The sequence below is a fragment of the Pelodiscus sinensis genome, chromosome 11, assembly GCF_049634645.1.
Source record: "Pelodiscus sinensis isolate JC-2024 chromosome 11, ASM4963464v1, whole genome shotgun sequence".
In the NCBI taxonomy this organism is placed as follows: Eukaryota; Metazoa; Chordata; order Testudines; family Trionychidae; genus Pelodiscus; species Pelodiscus sinensis.
The window spans coordinates 30,414,390-30,439,748 of record NC_134721.1 but is presented as its reverse complement, the minus strand read 5'-3'; the positions used below and the strand labels follow the sequence as shown (position 1 = coordinate 30,439,748).

The following is a 25,359-nucleotide window of genomic DNA, read 5'->3' as shown; positions in this document are numbered from 1 at the left end:
ATATTTAAGAACAGGTTAGATAGACATCTGTCAGGGATGGTGTAGACGGAGCTTGGTCCTGCCTTGAGGGTGGGGGGCTGGACTCGATGACCTCTCAAGGTCCCTTCCAGTCCTATTATTCTATGATTCTATGATTCTATAACTATTTCCAGTAGGCAGCCTGTTGAAATCTTCTGCATTAACTCCTCTAATGAAAAAGGTGTATTACAGGCTATCACAGTGCACTGCTTCCGGCCATCCTTAAGCCCTGTTCAGAGTCCACTCAATGTGGACTTGCTAGTTCGAATTAGCAAAACGCTAATTCGAACTAGTTTTTAGTTCTAGACGCGTTAGTTCGAATTAGCTTAGTTCGAATTAACTAATTCGAACTAAGTTAGTTCGAACTAGCGCTGTAGTGTAGACATACCCTAGTTCTTTTTATATATAATTTTTCGTCATTGTTTAAAAATCAATGAAGATATTTATTTAAAAATAAATAGGAGAAATGAGGAAAATAAAATGACAATAATATCATTAGAACAGCTTCCGTGGCCACAAGTGCACTTACGAGATTACAGTGGCACCGCAGTTCTGATACAGCTGTGCTGCTGTAAGAGTGCTTGTGTAGCTTTATTGTGCTGACAGGGAAGATCTCTTGTATTGATGTAATAAAACTAGCAGTAGCAGCAGGAGCCATGTCAATAGGAGAGCATCTCTTGCCGACAACAAAGCACTATACACACGAGCACTGATGCCAGCAAAATTTATTTTGCTCAGGGGTGTGTTTGTTTCACATGTGCTGAGGGGCAAAAGTTCTGTGGACATACGTGCTGGTATAGATCTGACTCAGTATGATCAAGGTGGTTTCCCATGATATCTAACGTAAATTTTAGGAAAGACTTGTTCATGGAGGTAGGTTGGGCAAGAGTGAACCTCAGGGAAGATGGATTGATTGAGCAGGTGGTTTCATAACTGGATGTGTTTGGGATGCTAAATACAACAGTTATCTTGTCTTGGAATTGATGGCCAACCACAGGTAGCCAGTTAATACAACACAAAGAGACAGTAGCAGTGACTAGAGTGATGCCCTTCCCCCACTTGCAATATGAAATAGTAATGTTACTTATGTTCTTCCGCAGGTGATTGATAGTTAAAAATACTATCTGTAAAGAGTTGTGTAAGTGCAGGTCATTGATAAGGTCAGACAGTAGCAGATATGGAAATAGAACTCAGGCTATTGTGACTTTCAGCCATATGCTCCTTGCCCTTTCTAATCCATTATACAGAGCTCTCTCCTTCACAGAGAACTCCTTCAAAAATCTCAAGAGTGAATTTCCACATAAAAATAGATTTTTGATTTCACGTTTCAGAGTGAAAATTTTTCAACTGTGTAAGTTTATCAAAAATATCTATCCTCCAGAAAGTGCCAAATCTTGAGAAACAAATTATACGTATTTTTTATATTATATAATTTTTCTATTTTACTGATTTTGTTTTTTTAATCTTTACAGTAAATGGTGTGCTAATAAGAAAAGTGTATACTATCGACATCAGTTTTAGATTAGCATGCTTGATTGTTTATCAATTTTGGTATTTTTTTTAAATTGCTCTGAACTATAAGCTAATGCTTTTTTTTATAAAGGCACGATTAACTATGGAAGCAAATTAGATGTTTTCCTAATATTTTGATTTTCCAGTGATTCTAGGTTGTTGCCATCAGTAGGAGATCCAGATAGATTTAAGTTTTCTCCCAAAGTGTATGTGGGGTCCACTCTAGATTCATTAGCAGAGATTAGCTGGTAAAACAGTCATCCCATAGGTTTTTTATATTGAAGTCTGAGGAAATTGCAACAGTGCATCTTTATTTCTTCAGTAACCAGATAAGATGCAAATATAGTTGTCAGAGAAAACCTATACATCTGTATTTGCCATAGAGTCAGATCTGACACATTCATGCATCTGGATTTGTTCTTAGTGTCCGGATTTAATCTCAGTGTAACTAAGAAAAATGCCTCTACAACATTTCTGTTAAATCCTTCTTTGTGACATCCAGCCCGTTGTGAAGGACCCATGGGGCAGTGATGAATTAGTCCCTAAATCATTCCTACTATGTTATGGCCATTTGGTCTATCAATAAAATATATATAGGCTAGAGACTATATTAATGGGGTGTATTTACAGTCAGAAGGGGTCTGAGGAAGTAGAAGTAAATGATTGATATAAATCTACCTCTTTTTGCAGTGTAGTGCCCAAGCTGCATGGTTAAGGATCTGCTCCTGTTCCTATTGAAATAAAAAATAAACTCATTGATTTCAGTAGTGCAGGATCAAACCCCAAACGCTAATCCATTTTGGATAGGCCAACAGAGCATCTGGAAAGTTTGGCTGTGCTTGAGTTAGTGCACTAACAGGCATGGGAAGAGTCATGGGAGGTGGCTCAGACGAGCTGCCAAGTATGTACCCAAAAAATCAGCAAGGATTGTGCTGTAGCCTGAGCTGCCACCTATATCACCAAGGCCATATTGCTATTTTTTTTGCATGGTAGCTCAAAGAGAGCTAGCATGTGTATGTCTATCCAAGCTGGGAACTATGCCTCCCAGCTGCTACATAGATATTTGAGTTACTAAGCCCTAACTCTTTTCACTAAGTTACAACTCTACTCTACAGAGTTCTATATAATGGCTATTTGCCACCTAGGTACTTGTAAGATGTGTGTATACACACACACACACACATATATATATATGTATGCCAAAAATATTTACAAAGCCAGCATGCATTTGTAAAGAACAAATCGTGTCAAACCAATCTGATAGCTTTCTTTGATATGATAACGAGTCTTGTGGATAAGGGAGAAGCAATGGATGTGGTATACCTAGACTTTAGTAAGGAGTTTGATACGGTCTCGCATGATATTCTTATCAATAAACTAGGCAAATTCAACTTAGATGGGGCAAATTCAACTATAAGGTGGGTCATAACTAGCTGGATAACCGTACTCAGAGAGTAGTTGTTAATGGTTCACAATCCTGCTGGAAAGGTATAACAAGTGTGGTTCCGCAGGGGTCTGTTTTGGGACCGGCTCTCTTCAATAACTTCATCAACGATTTAGATATTGGCATAGAAAGTACGTTTATTAAGTTTGCAGATGATACCAAGCTGGGAGGGGTTGCGACTGCTCTGGAGGATAGGGTCATAATTCAAAATGATCTGAACAAATTGGAGAAATGGTCTGAGATAAACAGGATGAAGTTTAATAAAGACAAATGCAAAGTGCTCCACTTAAGAAGGAACAATCAGTTTCACACATACAGAATGGAAAGTGATTGTCTAGGAAGGAGTACGGCAGAAAGGGATCTAGGGGTTATAGTGGATCACAAGCTGAATATGAGTCAGCAGTGTGATGTTGTTGCAAAAAAAGCAAACATGATTCTGGGATGCATTAACAGGTGTGTTGTGAGCAAAACACAAGAAGTCATTCTTCCGCTCTACTCTGCACTAGTTAGGCCTCAGTTGGAGTATTGTGTCCAGTTCTGGGCACCGCATTTCAAGAAGGATGTGGAGAAATTGGAGAAGGTCCAGAGAAGAGCAACAAGAATGATTAGAGGTCTAGAGAACATGACCTATGAAGGAAGGCTGAAAGAATTGGGTTTGTTCAGTTTAGAAAAGAGAAGATTGAGGGGGGACAGGATAGCAGTTTTCAGGTATCTCAAAGGGTGTCATGAGGAGGGAAAAAACTTGTTCATCTTGGCCTCTGAGGATAGAACAAGAAGCAATGGGCTTAAACTGCAGCAAGGGAGATTTAGGTTGGACATTAGGAGAAAGTTCCTAACTGTCAGGGTAGTCAAACACTGGAACAAATTGCCCAGGGAGGTTGTGGAATCCCCATCTCTAGAGATATTTAAGAATAGGTTAGAGAAATGTCTATCAGGGATGATCTAGACAGTATTTGGTCCTGCCATGAGAACAGGGGACTGGACTCGATGACCTCTCGAGGTCCTTTCCAGTCCTAGTATTCTATGATTCTATGATTCTATAGTATACACATACACACATACATATACACACGTGTGTGTGAGTGTATACACACACATCTTACAAGTACCTACATGGCAAATAGCCATTATATAGAATTCTGTTTATTAGACAGTAGATTAATATATAGCAAATATATATATATTTGCTATATATGTATAAGTGTGTGTTTATATATATAAATATACTTTTCCTTCAGTTGGCAATATTGTTTGTTTTGTTTTCTCATTAGACTGCAGGTTTTATTTTAAGTAATTTCTGTTTATGCAAAACTAAACAGAAGTATGCAAATATTTGACATTTCATGTGTAATCACAAACGTTTGCACCCTGCCTGCTCTGTTCAGGGCTATTTTAGTGATGCCTGGAATACGTTTGACTCCCTCATCGTTATTGGCAGCATAGTAGACGTCGTTCTCAGTGAAGCCGATGTGAGTATACCTCAGCTTAATTCCCACAGTCCCACTTCTTACTCTGTCTCCCCACTATTTCCATCATCTGGACAAGTCACAGATTTTAATCCAACATTTCTAAGATTTGAATTTAGAAACAGGCCAGTCATAGCTCCGTTATGTTGATATGGGAAATAGCCTTTTTCACTTCCAATTATGTCAAATAGAAAGATTGTGTGTTGGAACATCAGAAAAGTTTAGAATGTTTTTGCTTATAACACTGTCCTTTTCTTCTCTTTTTCTGTTCCTGTTTTTTCTTTTTCTCTCTTTCTGCTGAATGCTTGTCCTAACAGCACTATTTCACTGATGCATGGAACACTTTTGATGCCTTAATTGTTGTTGGTAGCGTCGTTGATATTGCTATAACAGAAGTTAATGTAAGTAACAACTGTTCATGCACTAAAAAGTAATTGCTGTCATCAATACAGAAAATGTAAACTTTCCCCCATAAATCCATTTTTACATTCTGGAGCAAAAGATTAAGTATGATACAGATATAAATATAATTATAACTATAAATAGATATATACACATATATTCACTTACAGATATAAAATAGTACAACAATTAGGGTTATTTTTCACACACGTATTCTAAATATATTTTAAATTATTTTTTTTTAAATAAGGGGAAAACACAGGCTTTTGCTAAAACCAATTTTAATTTGAAGCCCAGTTATTTTTTGTGAGTAATTTGATCAGTCAGGCATCTATTAGTGATTTTTACAGCTTAGTGATCTAAGCCAGTGATCTAATAAGCCAGGTACTTTCATGTGGTAGTCCTATGTTTGAGAATGATCTATGAATTCATTTCTCTCAGCTGATAGAATAAGTCCTTGTCTACACTATGTGGTGGGTCGACACTGCAGCAATCGATCCAGCAGCCGTTGATTTATCATGTCTGCTATAGACATGATAAATTGATCTCCAAGAGTGCTCCCGTCAACACTGGTACTCCACCATGAGTAGCCAGCATCGACGGGAAAGCAGTAGTCCCTGCTTACCTTACCATATGCAAGATGCCACAGTGAGTATGCTAACTTCAGCTACACTATATGCTTAGCTGAAATAGGTCAATGGTGCAGGTTAGTATAGGCAAGGCCTTAGGGGGCTCTCAGTTGCTGAGAAAGAGCATAGCACTTATGACTTTTTTTCTATCGTCTTTTGCTCTTTCCTTACTCCAGGAAATAGTTCTGGAGTTTCCGGGCAATTTGAAAAGTTTGTGAATTCCATAAACTCATCTTTGACTGGCCAAAAATTTGAGTCACAGCCTCTTGAGAAACAGTTGCATAGCTTAGATCGACTTACTGCGGTACTGTTGACTTTCAGATTTCATGCTGAGTTTGCACAGTTGTCAATTAAGGGGAAAAAATCTTTTTATTAGAGGAGTGAGTACATTTGAACTGAAGGCTAGGACTATAACAGAATTTAATATGTCTTATGTGACAATAAACATGAACAATTCTCAAAGGATAATAGCTCTTCGTTGGCTAGATTTTCAAAAGTAGCCTCTACATTTGTGAGTCCAGAATTCGCTGTCATGGTTTTTGAATGCCCAACTTTTTAGATATCCTAAACTTGGACTCCAAACTTGGAGTTCAGTTCAACTAGTTATTTATTACCCAGCTTGCACACACAAATGTTTTGTATGAACAAGTATGATGTTTGGGACACTCAGAAATATGGCCACCTAAAACTGTTTTTCCTAAAAGCTGCAAAATGTATTCATACATGAAGGGGTAATGAAAATTGCATATGATATAATTATGGTAGTCTGTGGTTAACACTGTGTCAACAGTGGTTTATTTGACAACATTACTTGTAAATACAACTGATTACTGCTAAGCTTTCATGATGAACTTTATGACTTTGTACTAATTTACTTACTTGGCTTGAAAATTTGCTGCGGATAAAGTCAGTGATCTCTAGTTCAGTGCATGTGCTGTATTTTGTGTTCAACTTTAAAGTGTTAGCATGCTCATTTCTTAGCCTTTCATGACTTCTCACCATAGAAAAGACTCATTGTTGGTGTTTTCTACTACTACAAAGGAAGCTCTTTTTTCATATACTAAATATTGTCTGTTTTTACTTTGTATGACCTTTAGTGTGCTTAATTTGTGTGTGAAAGAGCAGGAATGTTACAGTTGTGAAGTATTCTAGGTTTGATTTCCCATTTCCAACATGAAATATTAGATACTGTAGATTCTATAAAAATGCTAAGCTTTTATATTGCTTCTGTTTGTGATTCTAGTTAGTATTCCTATTTTGTTAGTCTCATACAACTGATCAAAACATTTAAAAATAGAATCTTCTATTTTCAAAATCCCTTTATTAACATTTTTCAATGACATCCTCAAATATGTGATGTATAACACTACTTTTTTTCTAACAGTGATATAAAGTTGATGGATGTTGAGATATTTGAAGAACAAGGATGTTAATAAAACCTTGTTTTTGAGATTTCAGGCACTATTGTTGCTGCTGTAGCACAAATACCAAGCACAGATACTATTTACACCAGTTTCGTATAAAACAGTGTAAGCAGCACAAGTGCAAAGTGCTCCGCAGCCATGTAAGCCATACGTATATAAATGGTGCAGCTACACTAGTGGGTGAAATCTGTGTCAACACGGTCTTAAAAGACTTGCAAACATAGAAGTTGCTTCATTCTGTGAAAATAACTGGGCTGTACTCTGATTTTACATTAGCGTAATCCAGAGTAACTTCAAGGGTCTATAAAGGTACTTTAGATTTACATCAGTGTGGGATCTGTACCTGGTTCAACTTGTTCAAGTGAGTGGGTTTGTCTTTTCATTTAAATATCAGACTGATTATAGTACGGGATCGATGCTATCTTTTTATTTTGTTATTTTGTAAGGCATGTTTATTTCAAAGTTTTATAATACTATATGTGATGCCCTAAGGTTTACTCTTGTGCTCCTGTAACATTGCTTTCATAGTGCACCCAGGACAGGAGTTTTCTTTGTAGTAATAAGAGATATTGAAAGCCCTTGATTCCCAGTCAATTCAGGCAGACAGAGTTCAGGATGCTCACACTAGTGCTTAGCGCTCTGAAGGATCAAGCCCATAACCAGGAGCCAGATGTGTTCCTTGAGGCATTTTATGATATCGATAACCTCAGGGCAATATATATTTTTCCAGTATACAGTTAGTATTTGTCGTTTCTTTTTAGTTAATCATTTAATCTCCCTATCATCTGCCAATATTTCTTTCTGCCACCTAATTGGTTTTCATGTTCATTTTATTTTTAGAAATTTTTAGAGGCAAGTACATATTAATAAAATATATACAAGGTAGCAATTTAAATAATAAAAACACTACCAAAGGCCATTTAATACTTTTTATTTCTTTGTTCACATTTTTTTCACAGATTTTCCATTGACCCACAAGATCTTGCTTGGTCATCTAAATTGTTCTTTCTAAACTGAAAAAAAATAAAAATGAGAATGACAGTGAGTCATCAGATGTGGTTGTGGCATCCTGGGATTTGAACACATGTAACTAAACCACAAGACAATCAAAGATAAACATTTCAGAAATGTAATTACAGGACACATTTGGATTTGTGGTTACAGGAATGTTGTTTTACATTTTGCATTTGTCACTTGAAAAACAGTTTGGATGACCATCATTGGGTGACACAGAAGGAAGCATGTTCACACTGTGTTGTGCACTGGCAGATTGTCTACAAGAGCTTCACATTCACATGCTATTTGTTTTTTGGCCATTAATATTTGATTGTTCACGAGCTGTTAAAATGTCAAAAAATATTGGGAGGTTCACTTTCTTAGACTCAAGTATTTTATTTAGTTCCAGTAATTTTGACTCCCACTTCCCCAGTAAAACCATTCAAATTTGACTCACCTCTTCTAAAATATTTCAAGTCTTATTTATGTTTATTTGTGGATTCATAGATTGTAAGGTCAGCTGGAACTGATGTGATACTCTAGTCTGACCTCCTATATAGTATAGGCCATAGAACCGCCCAAAATAGTTCCAACTGGAATTATTTTGGGGAAATCCTGTGGCTTATACAGAAGACCAGACTGTGTGATCACATAGGTCCCTGCTGGCCTTGGAATATATGAATCTATACATCAATATAGGAGAGACTTTCAATGTTTTCTAATCTATCATTGCAGACATCACTGGGCAAGGGAAGCAAGACAAGGAAGGAAGATCCTCCATAGAAATAGAATTTGGCCAATCTGTCCTATGGGCATAAAGAAATACCACTGTAGCATTCCAGGTCTATTAATATTGCAATGTTGACTTACAAATAATTTTCAGTCAAAATTTATAGATGCAAATCAAATAAAACAAAGACCTAAGGTTCCTTAGGTCCTCATTTGGGTTATAATTTGCTTGCACTGATTTTACTCTGGTGACAAAACTTCTATTGATTTCAATAGGATAAGGATTTCATCCTGTGACTTCACCTAAGTTACTCTTCAGTTACACAAGTGTGAGATAAGAATTGGGCCTTTGCTTTTTTTCTTTTCCATTTTTTAGATATACAGATGCAAGGTAACTGTAGTAAAGCAAATATGTATGCATATGCAGACTATGAGGCTAAACTGAGAACCTTTTGCTGACACTGGGAGAGCAGTTACTCATAGGAATAGTCCAACTGAACTAAATGAGAATGCCTACTAAGCAGCATGACTAACAATGGCAGAATCTGGCCCTAGAAGGTCTTGTGCACAAATAGGCATGTGCATGTATTCATTTGCAATCACATTTTTTCATGTGAATGTTGGTTTTCTGAATGCAGTTACTGTTTATGTATATTTTGCAGGTTCAGCTTAAGCCTTGTTTGCAAATGTATCTTTTCATTTGTAAGGATAGTTCAATAAACTATGTTTTTATATAGAACTTTTCATCTAAAGACATCAAAATACATGGAATAATTAATCCACACGCTACCCTATATATAAGGTAACTCTATGTTAACGTAAGGGTTCACAGGGATGAATCCTTTTCCAAGTTCAGGGCCTTAGTATCACTAAATAAGAGATAGCCATTTAGTAATCTGGTGAGTTTACACTTATTTCAATGGGTAAGATATAAATGCAACATTTAAACTATTACAGTACTAACAACATGTGTTTTAGAGGAAAATAATTATTCTCCATGCCCATATAAGATTTCCCTACATAAATATAGCCTTCTAAATGTTTGCTAAATAATATATGTAAATACTTTAAAAAAATAGGATTACCATAGGTATCCTTAATACTATGAAAAAAATCTACAGCCAAATTTGAACCACTGCCTTTATGCTCCTAAAAAAAAACCATTGTTGTGCCTTTTGTGTTTTTTAAATTATTTTGCTACTTGGATGCTCTTTTCCCTCTATTATTGTCGCCATGTATTTGTATTTTAGATGTTTCCTGTTGCATGATATCAAAAAATTAATGCATCACAACCTAAGTTCATGTAGCAGCTTTTGGTACCCTTCTATAACAGGAAGCATTTAATCTACACTCTCTCTCATGTCCACTGTCTCACAACATATATATAGGTTAAAATTTTTATCATAGAATTATTTTTGTGTCAGTTGCATGACACAATCAGTTTTGCATTGTTTTCAGTTAATGTTGCTTAAAAATACACATTTCCAAAGACAGAAAGTGTATTTGCCATTTTACTTTCACTGCAAAGTGAGAGAGATCAGAGAAGTTATTATTGAGATAACTACCCAAGTAATTGAGAGATATACAGGCAGTCCCCGGGTTACGTACAAGATAGGGACTGTAGGTTTGTTCTTAAGTTGAATCTGTATGTAAGTCGGAACTGGTGTCCAGATTCAGCCACTGCTGAAACTGACCGCCAGTTCTGACTTACATACAGAATCAACTTAAGAACCCCAAGCGTCCCCAAGTCAGCTGCTGCTGAAACTGATCAGCAGCTGATTCCAGGAAGCCCGAGGCAGAGCAACTCTGCCTCGGGCTTCCTGTAGTCAGCGCTGGTCAGTTTCAGCAGCGGCTAAATCAGGACGCCTGGGGCAGAGCAGCTGGGGTGCTGCTGCTGGGTTGCTCCAGTAGCGCCGCTCCTCGGTGCTACTGGACCAACCCAGCAGCACCCCATCTGCTCTGCCCCAGGCGTCCTGATTCAGCCGCTGCTGAAACTGACCAGCAGCGGCTGAATCAGGACCAGAGCAGCTGGGGTGCTGCTGGGTTGGTCCAGTAGCGCCCAGAGCGGCGCTGCAGGACCAACCGGCAGCGCCCCAGCTGCTCTGCCACAGGCGTCCAGAGAAAAGCCTAGTCTGCTGGGGGGGGGCGTACTAGCTGCGCCCCCCGCCACCGCAGCAGACCAGGAAGATGCGGGCGGCGGACCGAGACGCACCGCGGTCCCGCCGCCTGGGTCCTCCGTGGCTTTGCTCCCAGTCTCCCTGGTCTGCTGGAGACCAGCAGACCAGGGAGACGGGGAACAAAGCCTCTGAGGACACCGGCAGCGGGACAGCCGCGGGGCGTCTGGGCTGTCCCGCTGCTGGCTTTCCCCGCGGCTTTGCAAAGCCGCGGGGGGGGGGGGGGGCCTCGGGCAGCGGCTTTGCTCCGCGTCTTCCTGGTCTGCAGACCAGGGAGACGCGGAGCAGATTTTCTCGCCTGGAGTACACGGGCGGCGGGACCGCGAGGTCCCGCAGTCAATGTACTCCGGGGCAGCCCCGTTCGTAACTGCGGATCTGACGTAAGTCGGATCAACGTAAGTCGGGGACTGCCTGTATTTACTGTTTTGTATGCAACAATAAAATCATGACTTTAGATTGTTAGCAAATTGTGGATTAGGAAGCCTAAGGAAAAGGTTTGCTCTCAGTTACAGAGAGATGTAGATTAGGCATGTCAAAATTGCTAATGAGACAGGGATTTAAATATCCCACGCTTCATTAGCATAAACATGGCCACCACTTTTTTTTATACGGCAGCCACGTTTATGCTAATGGAGTGTGGGATATTTAAATCCCTACCTCATTAGCAATTTCGACGTGCCTAATCTACATCTCTCTGTCGACAGAGAGGTGTAGTTTAGACACAGCCTCAGTTTTCAGCATAATTGGATGCTTCTCTTAGGGTTGTCCAGGCAGTTTCAAAAGGCTAGCTGAAGACAAAGGCTGATTGCTTTCCATTGCTTGAATAGATTTTCCCCCAGGGTGGGAATCCTTTGTTCCATACTACCTACTCACATGGAAAAATCCTAGATTCAGTAGAAGGTGGCGGTCATATGTCTTTCTAGGACCAACCACAGTTTGGGCTTATAGGACCAACACAGTTATCCACAAGTCATTGGTTTGAATGCTGAGTCATAAAAAGTGGAAACTAGGTCAAATTACAAAGGATGAATATAATAAAACAACATAAGTATGCAAGGGCAGTATTAGAAAGGCAAAGGCACAAAATGAGCTAAATCTAGCTAGAGACATAAAGGGTAACAAGAAGACATTGTACAATTATATTATAAGCAAGAGGATGACCAAGGACAGGGTAGGCCCACTGCTCAGTGAAAAGGGAGAAACAACAACAGGAAACTTGGAAATGGCAGAGGTGCTTAATGACGTCTTCGTTTCGGTTTTTGTCAAGAAGATGGATGGTGAAAGGATGCCTAACATAGTGAATGCTCATGGAAATAGGGTAGGTTTAGAAGTTAAAATAAAAAAAGAACAAGTTAAAAATTACTAAGAAAAACTAGATGACTTCTAGACTAAAGTAGCTAGTCACCAGGGTCTGATTAAATGCATCCTAGAATACTCAAGGAGCTGATTGAGGAAGTATCTGAGCCTTTAGCTATCATCTTTGAAAAATCATAGAAGTCGGGAGAGATTCCAAAAAACTGGAAAAAGGCAAATATAGTGCCCGTCAATAAAAAGATGGCTGCTCTAGATTCGAACCCACCCAGAACAACCCAGGAAACTACAGACCAGTCAGTTTAACTTCTGTGCTAGGGAAGATAATGGAACAAATAATTAAGGAATCCTCTGCAAACATCTGGAAGATAATAAGGTGATAGGTAACAACCAGCATAGACTTGTAAAGAACAACTCATGTCAATCCAATCTGATGGCCTTCTTTCATAGGATATCAAGCCTTGTGGATAAGGGAGAAGTGGTGGATGTGGTATACCTAGACTTTAGTAAAGCATTTGACATGTTTTCACATGACCTTCTTATTAACAAACTAGGGAAATACAACCTAGATGGGATTCTGTAAGGTGTGTGCATAACTAGCTGGATAACCATTTTCAGAGAGTAGTTATTAATGATTCACAATCATGCTGGAAGGGCATAACAAGTGGGCTTCTGCAGGGGTCTAACTAGTGCTATTCCAAAATAACTACACAGTAGGCAGTTATTTTGAAATAGTGTCAAAATACTGTCAAGCTGGAGGACTTCTTACTTTGACTCCTGTAATCCTCATTGTACCAGGAACAAGGGAAGTCGGAGGAAGAGTACTCTATTTCAAAATAAGTGCTGTGTAGATGCTCCCTATTTTGAAATAAACTATTTTGAAATAAGATAGACAATTGACGGAGCTCAATTTGCGTAGCTTATTTTGAGTTAAGCCCTGCTGTGTAGATGTACCCTGATTGTCTAGGAAGGAGTACTGCTAAAGGGGATTTAGGGGCCATACTGGACCACAAGTTAAACATGAGTTCACAGTGTAACACTGTTGCAAAAAAAGCAAACATGATTCTGGAGTGCATTATTGTGTACAAGACACGAGAAATCATACTTCTGCTCTATTCTGCACTGTTTAGGCCCCAATTGGAGCAGTTCTGAGCACCACATTTGAAGAAAAATAGGGAGACATTGGAGAAGGTCCAGAGAAGAGTAATACAAATTATTAAAGGCCTAGAAAACATGACCTGTGAAGGAAGACTGAAAGAATTGGGCTTGTTTAATGTAGAAAAGAGAAGACTGAGGGGGGACATGATAGCAGTTTTCAAGTATCTAAAAAGGTGTGTTACAAGGAGGAGGGAGAAAAGTTATTTTCCTTGGCCTTTGATGATAGGACAAGAAGCAGTGGGTTTAAACTGCAGCAAGGACGGTTTAGGTTGGACATTAGGAAAAGCTTCCTAACAGTCAGGGTGGTTAAATACTGGAATAAATTGCCTAGGAAGGTTGTGGAATCTCCATCAGTGGAGATATTTAAGAGGAGGTTGGATAGACATCTATCAGGGATGACCTAGACAGTGCTTGGTCCTGCTGTGAGGGCAGGGGACTGGACTCATTGACCTCTTGAGGTTCTTTCCAGTTCTAGGATTCTATGATTAAGTATCAGAGCACCAGTAATGGCCCTCATTAGCACAATTAGAACTTAAATAAATCCACACTTCATATTTCTAACATCTCATATGAGAATGATACATGCAGAAAAATAAGGTATATAGATTCCACAGATTGTACTGTAAAACTGATATGTTACATGACCTGTTTTACATAAAGCATCTTTGAGTTATGCATATTCATATCCATAAAGCAATTTTCAGAAAGCATGTGGGGTGCACTGTGATAGCCTGTAATACACCTTTTTCATTAGAGGAGTTAATGCAGAAGATTTCAACAGGCTGCCTACTGGAAATAGTTATAGAATCATAGAATCATAGAATAATAGGACTGGAAGGGACCTTGAGAGGTCATCGAGTCCAGCTCCCCACCCTCAAGGCAGGACCAAGCTCCGTCTACACCATCCCTGACAGATGTCTTTCTAACCTGTTCTTAAATATCTCCAGAGAGGGAGATTCCACCACCTCCCTTGGCAATTTATTCCAATATTTGACCACCCTGACAGTTAGGAATTTTTTCCTAATGTCCAATCTAAACCTCCCCTGCTGCACTTTAAGCCCATTACTTCTTGTCCTGTCCTCAGAAACCAAGAGGAACAAATTTTCTCCTTCCTCCTTGTGACACCCTTTTAGATATTTGAAAACCGCTATCATGTCCCCCCTTAATCTTCTTTTTTCCAAACTAAACAAGCCCAGTTCATGAAGCCTGGCTTCATAGGTCATGTTCTCTAAACCTTTAATCATTCTTGTCGCTCTTCTCTGTACCCTTTCCAATTTCTCCACATCTTTCTTCAAACTCAAACCTTTGTCAATGTGCAAGGTCCAAAAAAAAATCTTCCGTCCAACTCCAAATCTCCAAAATCTCTTAATTATAAACTCATACTTTTACCACAAAGACATAACATGTGACCTGTTTATCCTGGTCACACATGTAAACACTATTTACTAGAATTGCAGAGATTGTAACTGAGATTGTATATTAGTATGATTATTGAGCTGTATGGATGTATGTGAGCATTTTAGTAGATAGCCCTTTATTTTAAGTGGTTCAGCAAAAAACACCCTGTTATTTCTGCAGAAAATAACAAATGCACCAATATTTTGACAAGCTATTGTCTCTGTATGTACTACTACTGCTCTGTGGTTGATTTAAATAAGTTACTGTAGGTACATCTACAGTGCAACATTATTTCGAAATAACTATTGTTATATCGAAATAACTTAGTCCACATCTACACAACCAGCAGTTATTTCAAAATAATGTTGAAATATTGTCAAGCTGGAGGACTTCTTACTCCGACTCCTGTAACCCTCATTGTATGAAGAATAAGGGAAGTTAGAGGAAGACTTTTTTGAAGTAAGTGCTGTGTAGACACTCCCAATTTTTAAGTAAACTATTTTGAAATAAGCTACGCAATTGATGTAGCTCAATTTGTGTAGCTTATTTTGAGGTAAGTCCTCCCAGAAACACAGAAACATTGTCAGGAGAAACATTTAGGGTACATTTAAGAGAGGTCTCACACCCTGATTCCTTGCTTTTAAAGGTTTGCAATGGACGAATATTACCCTTAACCAGATTACAGGCAGTCCCCGACTTATGCGGATCCGACTTATGTCGGATCCGCACTTACGAACGGGGCTTTCTCGCCCCGGAGGTCGAGGTGGCGGATTGCTACCTGCGAGCTCCGGGGCGAGAAAGCCCCGTTCGTAAGCTGCTCCGGTGCCCCTGGTCTGCTGGAGACCGTCTCCAGCACACCAGGGGCACCGGGCGCGTTCCTGCGCTTCTGAGGCTTTGCCAGAGCCAAGCCTCAGAAGCGCGGGAACCCGCCGCGGCTGCGGCTTCAGTCCCGGTGCCTGTGGTCTCTGCCGCTGCGGCTCTGCTCCCCGTGTCCCTGGTCGGCTGGGGGGGGGGGCAGCTAGTGTGCCCCCCTCCCCAGCAGACCAGGCTTTTGTTTTGGACCCTGGGGCAGAGCAGCTGGGGTGCTGCCGATTGGTCCTGCAGCGCCGCTCTGGGCACTACTGGACCAACCCGGTAGCACCCCAGCTGCTCTGCCCCAGGTACTGATTCAGCCGCTGCTGGTCAGTTTCAGCAGCGGCTGAATCAGGACGCCTGGGGCAGAGCAGATGGGGTGCTGCTGGGTTGGTCCAGTAGCACCGAGGAGCGGCGCTACTGGAGCAACCCAGCAGCAGCACCCCAGCTGCTCTGCCCCAGGCGTCCCCAAGTCAGCTTCTGCTGGAACTGACTTGTGCTGACTACAGGAAGCCCGAGGCAGAGTTGCTGTGCCCCGGGCTTCCTGGAATCAGCTGCTGATCAGTTTCAGCAGCAGCTGACTTGGGGACGCCTGGGGTTCTTAAGTTGATTCTGTATGTAAGTCAGAACTGGCGGTCAGTTTCAGCAGCGGCTGAATCTGGACGCCAGTTCCGACTTACATACAGATTCAACTTAAGAACAAACCTACAGTCCCTATCTTGTACGTAACCCGGGGACTGCCTGTAATCTCTTTTAAGTGAGGTTTTTGCTTTTAAATGTGTATGTGTGTACTCTGTGATTTTCAGCCAATTACATTAATTACAATAATTAATTTTAGCAGAAAGCTAGATATTACGATGGAAGATGAGTTATAAATGCCAGAGAGAGAGATAGTAAATACAAAAGAGTCTGCTATTAAAACTTCAATATTAAAAGTGCCTCTCCTATCAGGATAAAAATTGAATGGGTTTGGCTTCTATAGAAAAAATAATACTTCATCAGAAACAGGATTTCATTTTTGGTTTCTAATACACAGCCCTGTAGTGATCATTATTCTATGTATCATTTGAAAAAAACCTATTTTCTTTTTTCATTCCTGGCCTGCTCTCACCAGTATAATTTATAATCCCTTGTCTATGATGACACAATCCTCTCTAGCAGTCATAGATTAGCTGACACAAACAAAGGATTAAGACCTACATAGTGTCAGGAAGCTGGGGTAAGATATGAATTATCGAAGGAGAATACGCGTGTACACAAATGTCCTTTATACAGGAAAACAAACAGAGATTTTACACTCGTCTTCTCTTAAGTGGTACTAGTCACATACACACTGGTAATCTAGTTTCTGTTCAGAAATAGGAATTACGTATTTATTAAATCATAACAAGCAGTAAAGATAGAGCTCAAGCCTGCTGTCCAAGATGGTCACTCCTTGGCCTGACTTGGACAGTCGCTTTTATAATAATCAGTATCTTATCTCCAAATCTTTAGACGTGTGAAGAGATCTTATCATGGTTAGTAAACACAAAATAGTACTTGACCCCTTTGTGTCTGTAATATGCTGGGACCAGCACAGCTGCAACAGCACTGCATACAGGGAAGATTTGGTAATTTTAGACCAGATCTCCAACTGGTGTTAATTTTCCTAACTCCATGGCCTGTTATTTTTAATACATTTGAAAAAACAACAACCTGTTATTTCTGCAGAAAATAACAAGTGCACCAATATTTGACAAGCTGTAGCTCTGTATGTATTAGTACTGATCTGTGGGGGTATGTCTACAGCAGTTATTTCAAAATAACTTTCCTAGCATCTACACAGCCATTCTGTTACTTCGAAATTAATTCGAAATAGCAGAGGGCTTATTATGAAATTGGTAAACCTCATTCCACGAGGAATAGTGCCAATTTTGAAATTTCTATTTCGAAATAAGCGCTGTATAGATGCTTATTTCAAAATAGGGGGCCTCCAGCCCTTCCCAGGGTGCCCTGCTGGCTGCCCTGGCCACAAGGCAACTTCTGACCTGATGCCCTGCCGGAACTGGTTCCAACCAGCCTTAAATGCAATTCAACTTCCACTCAGTGTGGACGCACTATTTCGAAATAGAAAAACACTATTTCAAAATGCATTTTGTGTGTAGACGTGTTATTTTGAAATAAGCTATTTCGAATTAACTATTTCAAAATTAGATATTTTGAAATAATGCTGAAGTGTAGACATACCCTGGTAGATATAAGTAGGTTACTGTGTAAAATTACTCTGAATTGGCACTTTGGTTACAACTACCATCATGGCACTTTGGTTACAATTTTTTTTAGTTTTGAATCTTTTTGGAATGATTTATCTTGAGGGTTTTATATATATACATATAGGTAAGGTAGGTGCAGGGGTAGATCATATTTTAGTGTTTAGTTTACAGTAACTCCTTTTAGCTTTTTGATGAGAAGCTTGTAGTATCTGTATACAGAGAGAGAGAGAAAGAGTGAGAGGGAGAAAGTTTCTAATGCAACAATGATCTTACATTAATGTTCTTTCTTTTAACTTCTCTGTGCATTTTCTACAAATGCTTACAGAGCACAGGTACTGAATCTGATTTTACAAGGTGCTCTGTATGATGTTGTCTGTTTAGATTTCTGAGGAAAGGACCTAGCAATCAATTAACATTAGTGCAGGGGTTAGGGATTGGAAAGTGTCCTTTTAATTAATTTGTAAGGCCTTAGTATCCTTTGCTGTTTTCTGTATTTCAGAAACCACTAGAATTCTGCCACAACAGCAATATCTATAGGTGATTAAGATTTGCAGGTTGTAAATACAGCCGTTCCCTGACTTACAACCACCTCGACTTACGACCATCCGCACTTATGACCAACCTCGCAGCAGCACATTGTGTTTGCGTGTCTGCGGTCAGGCAGCGTGTTTACATTTCATTCCCTCAGTGTTTTCGGTGTTTGCTTGTTGCCATCATGTCAAGTAAAAGAAAAAGGGCTAGTGATAAGGGGGGTGATAAGGGTGGTGAGAAAAGAAAGAGAAAAGCTATTGATTTGGTACAGAAAATAGCGATAGTGAGACAATACGAAGGGGTCAAACAGTGTCCTTCATGTCACGTAAGTTAGGGCTATCGAAATCCACTATCAGCACCATTATAAAGGATAGTGATTGCATTCGTGAAGTAGCGAAAGGGTCTGCTCCTATGAAATCCAAAATTCTAACAAAGCAAAGAGCAGGTTCCATCCTGGAAATGGAAAAACTCTTAGTGCTTTGGATGGAAGACCAAATTGAAAAACGCACGCCATTAAGTCTCATGATGATACAAGCTAAGGTTCGTAGTCTTTTTGAAGATTTAAAGAAAAAGGAGGGGTATGACTATGACCAAACTTTCACTGCCAGTCACGGTTGGCTCAACCGTTTCAAGATGCATACAAGCCTTCATAATGTGAAATTAAGTGGGGAGGCAGCCAGTGCTGATTCGAAAGCAGCAGAACCTTTCATAGAATTGGATAAGCTGATAAAAGAGGGAACTTATTTTCCAGAACAGATCTTTAATGTTGATGAGACAGGTCTCTTTTGGAAGAAAATGCCCGAACATACCTACATACATAAGGAAGCAAAAACTATGCCTGGTTATAAGGCTTTCAAAGATTGTCTAACAGTCTTGTTAGGAGGCAATGTTTCTGGGTATAAATTGAAACCCCTCTTGATTTATCGCTCTGAAAACCCTAGAGCCTTCAAGAATATCAACAAGGCTACTTTACTAGTCCATTATCGCGCTAATAAGAAAACCTGGATGACGCTTGCACTTTTTGAAGATTGGTTCATGAACTGCTTCATCCCTGAAGTCAAGTCATATTTTCTGGAGAAAGGAGTTCCTTTCCAAATTTTCCTTATTTTGGGTAATGCTCCAGGTTACCCTCAATACCTAATAGTTTTTAGTTAATTCAAATTAAGCTAATTCAAAATAACACATCTATACACAAAAACTATTTTGAAATAGCATTTTGCTATTTTGAAAGAGTGCGTCCACACTGAGTGGACCCTGTACCAAAATTAAGGCTGGCCGGAACCAGTTCCGGCAGGGCATGAGGTTGGGACTTAGTGTGTGGGGCTGCTGCCTGAGGCTAACTGAGCTCCGTGGTTAAAGGGACCCTACCCCTACCCTGGACAGACAGTTCTCAGGGTTCCCCACTTGCTTCTCTACCTCAATGAGGGACAGCAAAGCAGTCCTGTTTTGGAGTGCCCTGAGTGCCCACACTCGGGACACCACAGCACTCAGCCACATGGAGCCAGAGCTGCCCCATGGCACGCTGGTGCATCTCATGGGGTCATTGCCATCATACCGGCTGCACTTGCTGCAGGCTGCCATCCGGAGGTCCATCAGGATCCAGGAGGCCCTGAGGGAGAGCGTCCACACCAAGGAGCCTTAAGAGCCTCCCCGGTCCTCCCCACCGGGGGCTCGTGCCCCATTCCTCCCTCACGTCCTTCCACTTACCCCTCCCTAGTCCCCCTTCCTGATGTCAAATAAAAGACACGTACGTTCAAAAATACAAACTGGGTTTATTGAACAAAATGGGGGGTGGGGATGGACCTCTGGGGAGACTGGGAAAAGGAGGTGGGAGAGGGAAAGAGAGAGGGTGGGAGAGGGGAGGGGGAAACCTGGGAGAAGGGAGCTGGAAGGAGGAAGCAAGGGGAAGAAGCGGGAGGGGAAGCTCAGGGCTTAGGGTTGGGGGTCTCACCGGACCAACCTGAATTTCATGCAAATCTGCTCCTGGGTTCACATGTGGCCTTTGGTGGCCAGGCTGGCAGCTATCCTACCATAGATGGCTATGTTCCTCCATCTAGGGCTGAGATCATGGATGTTGGGGGCATCCCCCTCAAACCTGAATAAGGTCCGTGATCTCCACCCTGGACCAGAAAGGCGCCCGCCTTCTCCAGCCCCTGGCAGGCTCCTGGGAGCAGGCAGACTGCTCTTGGGGAGCGGTGGAGGGCTGGCTGCCAGTGGCTTGCTGGCTCATGTTTTCGGGCCACTGGGTCAGGGTCCTGGTGGCCACTGCTGGCTCTGGGCTGGCAGGCTTGGAGCTGGCACAGGCACTGTGGCCACCATCTACCCCTTTCATAGCTCCGGGGCTGGGGGAGAGGAGAGTAAGTTTTCCTGGTTGTGCCCAGAGTGGCCACCAGGGCTCCCTGGGAAGGGCTGGAGGCCCCCTATTTCTAATTAAGTGTCTACACAGCACTTAATTCAAAATAGCTATTTTGAATTTGGTGTTACTCCTCGTAGAATGAGGTTTACCAAATTCGAAATAAGGGCTCTACTATTTCGAATTTATTTCAAAATAGCAGTTTGCCTGTGTATATGCTATTAAAGTTAATTCGAAATAACTGCTGTTATTTTGAATTAACTTTGTAGTGTAGACATACCCTAAATGACTTACATTCCGACGTGAAAGTGGCGTTTCTGCCTCCCAACACCACCTCTGTTCTCTAGCCCACAGACCAGGGGGCCATAGCTGCTTTCAAAGCATATTATCTTCACAACACATTTGCAAAGGCAGTAGCTGCCACAGAATGCAAAAACGTCAAAACATTACGTGAATTTTGGAAGAACTACAACATTCTGCATTGCATAAGGAACATTGCTGCAGGGTGGGAGGAAGTCACTCCACAATGTCTGAATGGCACATGAAAGAAAATCCTAAAAAGATTTGTGAACTGTTTCAAAGGCTTTGAAAAAGAAAAGGCACTGGAAGACATTTCTAATAACATTGTACAGCTGGCGAAAGAAGTGTATCTGGAAATGGATATTGAAGACATACACCAATTGGTTGAGGATGTTGGGGAGGAGCTGAGCAATGAAGGTTTAATGCAGCTCGAAGCAGAGAGGGTAGCAGAGGAAGAGAGACAAACAGCTCAAAAAGAAGAAAAAGAAGCCCCCAAAAACTTTGTGATTAAAGAAATGGCTGCAGCTTTCAGCAAAATAAATGAAAGAAAGCAAATTTTTGGAAAAAATGGACCCTAATGTTGCAAGACTCTCAAAGGTGGATCGTTTAATTCAGGACGCCCTGGCTTGCTATAAGGAAATTTATAATGAGAAGAAAAAACAAATTGTCCAGTCCAAAATGGATATTTTTATAAAGAAAGCCCCCAGCAGTGCTGCCTCCTATACTGAACCAATGCCTTCTACAAGCAAAGGAACTGCTGAAATAGAATCTGTTGATGATGCCGATGATGTTCTTACTGTAGTTCTTTACTCCTCCGATTCCTCATCCAATTAATTCAATTCACATTACTGTATTTAAATTACTGCGTTGTGTTTTATATTTCATGTTCATGTTTGTTAAATAAAGTTTGCTGTTGTTGTAGTGTTGTTTTTTTCGTGTGTTTCTATTTTTCGTTGTTGATTGCTGTGTGGTTGGTGCTTGGTTACACTTCGAGTGCTTCGTATGGAGTATTTCCAACTTATGAACAAATCGAGTTACGACCAGCTATTAGGACTGTAACCTGCTCGTAAGTCGGGGAACGGCTGTAGTTAGGAAACATGGTTATTTTGATTCCACGGTCCCCTTGTGGTCCCTTCAGAGTACCTATGTTATCTAAAAAACAAAAGACACACCATTTCATAATACTAATAATGATCTGGCTATAATGGGCCCATATACAATACTTTGGTGTTTGTTTTGGTGTTAACTTCAGCTGCAATGGAGTTATGCTGACCAAGTGCTGGAACAGGGGCAGTGAGTCCAGTGTCAGCATGGAAGGCCATGGCCCACATATGCATTATCTATAGAGTCTGAGAGTGGACCTCTGTGTCCATTTCTAGAGAGTGCAGATTCTGCCTCCTTTGTCTTCTTCAAGGTTTTCTACCTCCCTTTCCTCACCTATGACTAGAGGAAATATGGCCTGGAATTTGATCCACAATTGTCAGAGATGAGTAGAATTCCATTTGATATATGCGGGTAATGTCTAGGATTTAAAGTGCTTACAGACTTGTTTAACAATCAAACATACCCAGATAGGATTAAAAGAAAAATGTTCTTTAAGAAAAGGCTATCTTCCTAACAATGTCAACTGCACCAAAGATATTTCCTTATCTCTCTAGGTAAATAATTTCTGTTTCTGTTAAGTACTGTAGAGAAGAATGTTGAGCAAAGAATATTTCTGTCAAATAATTCAGTGAATCACTTCACTTTAAGAAATGCCTGAAGTGATATTGTCAATACCCAGTGATTAGAAGATGGTTGGACAAACCAGTAAAGGATGAATGAAACCTCAAAAAAGAGCTCAACAGCAATGGAACTTTGAGCTGCTGCTTTACCACAGAAGACTTGATCTTCAGCTTCACTTACTGTTCATATCTACAATTTGAAACATCCTGCTTCCACTGAAGTCAATGGCAAAACTTACACTGGCTTGCATGGAAGCAGACATAGATCCTATTTTAGTATTTAATTTACAGTTACTCCATTTAGCTTTTTGATAGCAAACTTATAGTGTCTGGTAACAGGAAATATTAAGGAGTATTTTCTAATAAGAATACTCATATTTTAGCTAAGAAGTATGTAATTTACAAACAAAAATTGTTAATTTACATTTAGAAATGCAAAATGTCCCTCCTCCTATTTTGGTGAAGTTGAATTTATTTTTTGTACCTTTTGTTTGATTTTAATATATAATATTCTTAATTTTTTAAAGCCAAAGCCAACTGAAACTGTCACAACTGATGAGTCTGGGGTAAGATTAGTAAACTGACCCCAGTGGTTGTATCTCTACTTGAGTTTATTCTTTTTACCATGTCTATACTTCCACCAATTTTTCTGTATTTTTCATAATTGTCCTACTAGCAAGGTGTATGCAGTGGTCTGCATTTGTTGTCAATGTACTATTGAACTACAAATGAACCCGACATGATCCTATTAACAAACAAGGAAACTTGGAAATGCATGTGATGTGTGAAGCATTTCTATAGGTCCTGTGTTCTTAGCATGTAATTTTTCCTTTCATATCATGCTTATAAAGATGAAAAGACCCTAAAGTACATTTCAATTCTTACCTTTTTCACCATTGCATTTGTTGTTATTTTTCTGAAAGTGTTGCATGTTCTGCTTTTTATTTGGTTTCACTTCTCCGTGATACCCTTCAGAATTCTGAAGACAGCGCTAGAATCTCCATCACTTTTTTCCGTCTCTTCCGGGTGATGAGATTGGTAAAGCTTCTCAGCAGGGGTGAAGGAATCAGAACTTTGTTGTGGACTTTTATTAAGTCATTTCAGGTGAGCATGATAATGTTAACTCTGTGTTTTAACTGTAAATAAATCAAATATAATTGTTATGGCTTGGATGCAAGTAGCACAATATTGTTATTGGAATTATATGTTACCTTTAATTACATGGAATTTAAAATATATTAGATCTAATCCTGGCCTCACTGAAGTCAATAGGAGCTTGCTATTTACTTCAGTGTAGCCAAGATTTTACATTTTGTGTCGTAATCTTAGCTTTTACCACACAGTCTATAAACATCACATTGCTTATTGTAGAAGTGACTTTGTATTTCTAAAGATGGGTACTCATACAACTGCATACTGAGGCTACGTCTAGACTGAAGACTTCTTTTGGAAGAAGCTTTTCCGGAGGAGATCTTCCAAAAAAATTTATTCTGAAAGAGCGCGTCCACACTGCCAAAGTGCATTGAAAAAGTGATCTCCTTTTTTGAAAGATAGCATCCATACTAAATGGATGCTATCTCACATTTAAACTATGATTATTATGGATGGAGTGGCACCTGTGCTTTTTCCTCTTTCCTTTTCTTACAAAAGAACTCCCTCTTCCCCATCCACACATGCCTTTTTCTGAAAGAGCTCTTGTGGAAAAAGGCTTCTTCCTCGTAGAAAGAGGATTACCAATGCCAGAAAAACCCTTCTGTTTTTTTGATTCTCTTTTGAAAAAACGTGATTGCAGTGTGGACGTAATTGAAGTTTTTTGGGGAAAACAGACGTTTTTCAAAAAAAACCCTCTGTAGTGTAGACATACCCTGAGTTATGTATGACGTATTTATGTAGGCCATGTTCACATACAGTATACATAATTTATGCTAGGTGATTACTCGTTCCACAAGGAGTAACGGTAGTTCGAATTAGAGAGCCTAATTCGAACTACCTACTCCATGCCGCGTGTAGCCGCGGGCACGGAGTCCGCACTAAGGGGGATTTAAAAATGGCGGCGCCTGGCAAGATGCAAATGAAGCCCGGGAAATTCAAATCCCGGGCTTCATTTGCAACTCCGGTTGACTGCATTACCACCCTAGTTCGAACTAGGGTGGTAGTGTAGACATACCCTTGTTGTCGTAAGTGAGAGCACCATCTAGACTCCTCTAACTCAGTGTTTCTCAACCAGTGGTACGAGTACCCTTAGGGGTACTTGAGAGAAGTTTGGGGGGTATGTCAATACAACTGAAATTTGGAGAAAACTGATTTTTTTAACTTTTACAATGCTTTATTACTTTTGTACTTTTTACACCCAAAAATTTAGTTGCCCACCCAGCTATGATTAAGATTTTAAACAAATATATTGCAATGGTAGAAAAAAATTTTGTGTGTCTGAAAACTGTAGGTACTGGGGGTACTTATAATATTTTTTTAAAGGTGGTACTTTATAAAAAAAGGTTGAGAAACACTGCCCTAAGGGTATGTCTAAACTACATACCTCTTTCAAAAGAGGGATGTAAATTAGACAGATCAAAATTGCAAATGAAGCTGGGATTTGAATTTCCTGTGCTTCATTTGTATAATGGCGGCCACATGGTCTTTTGAAAAAGGGCTTTTCGAAAGTAAAACTGCTGTCTAGATGCAGTTC

At 40.1% G+C, this 25,359-nt stretch overlaps 1 protein-coding gene across 1 annotated transcript in view; it reads left to right on the top strand.

The window, feature by feature from the left end:
• The window catches only part of CACNA1D (calcium voltage-gated channel subunit alpha1 D), a 365,513-nt gene that overhangs the window by 263,166 nt on the left and 76,988 nt on the right, over positions 1 to 25,359 (top strand). The window contains exons 30-31 of the mRNA XM_075938914.1: positions 4,360 to 4,443; positions 23,649 to 23,777. Of these exons, the coding sequence (XP_075795029.1) occupies positions 4,360 to 4,443; positions 23,649 to 23,777 (213 nt within the window). The remainder of the gene's footprint in view (positions 1 to 4,359; positions 4,444 to 23,648; positions 23,778 to 25,359) is intronic.